The sequence below is a fragment of the Myotis brandtii genome, unplaced genomic scaffold (assembly GCF_000412655.1).
Source record: "Myotis brandtii unplaced genomic scaffold, ASM41265v1 scaffold37, whole genome shotgun sequence".
Lineage (NCBI taxonomy): Eukaryota > Metazoa > Chordata > Mammalia > Chiroptera > Vespertilionidae > Myotis > Myotis brandtii.
The window spans coordinates 1,684,764-1,686,173 of NW_005364225.1; the positions used below are offsets into that span (position 1 = coordinate 1,684,764).

At 37.3% G+C, this 1,410-nt stretch overlaps 1 protein-coding gene across 1 annotated transcript in view; it reads left to right on the forward strand.

Moving 5' to 3' along the window:
- The window catches only part of CNTN5 (contactin 5), a 1,092,962-nt gene that overhangs the window by 849,805 nt on the left and 241,747 nt on the right, over nucleotides 1-1,410 (forward strand). Inside the window, exon 11 of the mRNA XM_005872208.2 lies at nucleotides 260-396. Coding sequence (XP_005872270.1) covers nucleotides 260-396 — 137 coding nt within the window. The remainder of the gene's footprint in view (nucleotides 1-259; nucleotides 397-1,410) is intronic.

The window sequence follows — 1,410 nt, forward strand, 5'->3', positions numbered from 1 at the left end:
CTGCTATATATATATATATATATATATACACACACACACACACGTATGTATGTATATGTACGTATATGTATATATACCCATTTTTATATTTACAGAGGAAATGAGAGTTCTGTGTGTAATAGAATGCTGTGCTTCTTCCAAATATAGTTACATGAATTGATAAAAATTTGTAAAGCAATTAATACGTTCATAGGAAATGTGAACTTGGTTAAGTGTTTGAAAATGAAATCATCCTTTTTTATTGCTTAAATTCTTACAGCTTACCCACACTGGGTAGAAAAGCTCAATGATACTCAGTTGGACAGTGGGAGCCCTCTCCGCTGGGAATGTAAGGCTACTGGGAAACCCAGGCCCACATACCGCTGGCTGAAGAACGGAGTGCCCCTCTTAACTCAGGTACTTTTGGCAACTATTCACTCTCCTGGTGTACTTTTAGCAGGATTACAAATAGGGCAACCTTCTTTCCTTCTTATTGAAATCCATTTCTTACTTAGGCTTTATAATATACTTGGAGTGAGAAATACCACAAATATATAAACAATTTTAAAAAAATTGTATTTAATGATTTTTTAAAATATATTTTTATTGATTTCAGAGAAGAAGGGAGGGGGAGAGAGAGATAAACATCAATGATGAGAGAGAATCATTGATTGGCTGCCTGCTGCATGCCCCCCATTGGACATCGAGCCCACAACCTGGGCATGTGCCCTGACCCCCTGACTGGGAATTGAACCAGTGACCTCTTGGTTCCTGAGTCCATGCTCAACCGCAGAGTCACACCATCTGGGCTATTTATTTATTTTATTTTGGGAGAGAGAGAGAGAGCGAGCGAGAGAGATATTTGTTGTTTCACTTATTTATGCATTCCTTGGTTGCTTCTTATATGTGCATTACCAGGGATCGAACCAGTAACCTTGGCATTTCTGGATGCCTCTGTAACCCACTGAGCTACCCAAACAGGGGGACAATTTTTATTTTAATTACACTAGAGTTTTAAAAATAATGCATTGTTTCTTTAAATTGTATTAAATCCTATAAATTCATAGGAAAATATAACTGCTTATCATAGACTCATTGCCATTTCTAGCTGACTTTTAGACATCATCTAGCTTGTTGCTGTTGCTTTGCAGATGACGGAGACAACCCCAGGTAGTAAAGTGACCTGCCCAAGACCATATATCTAGTAGGGGGACTGGAATAGAACCCTGTATTCTGGGTCCTGGGCAAGTTCTTACTGTGGTATCCTGCTACCCATACATTTAAATATCCTTTTAGGAAATATGCATGTTTATAAAAACAACTTAATATGTACAAAATTTGAAAATAAGTCAATTACTATTTAATTTCAGAATAATAGTAATAATTTTAGCAAACTCTTTCCCTTACTGGCCTTCGCAGGAAAGAGGGCAG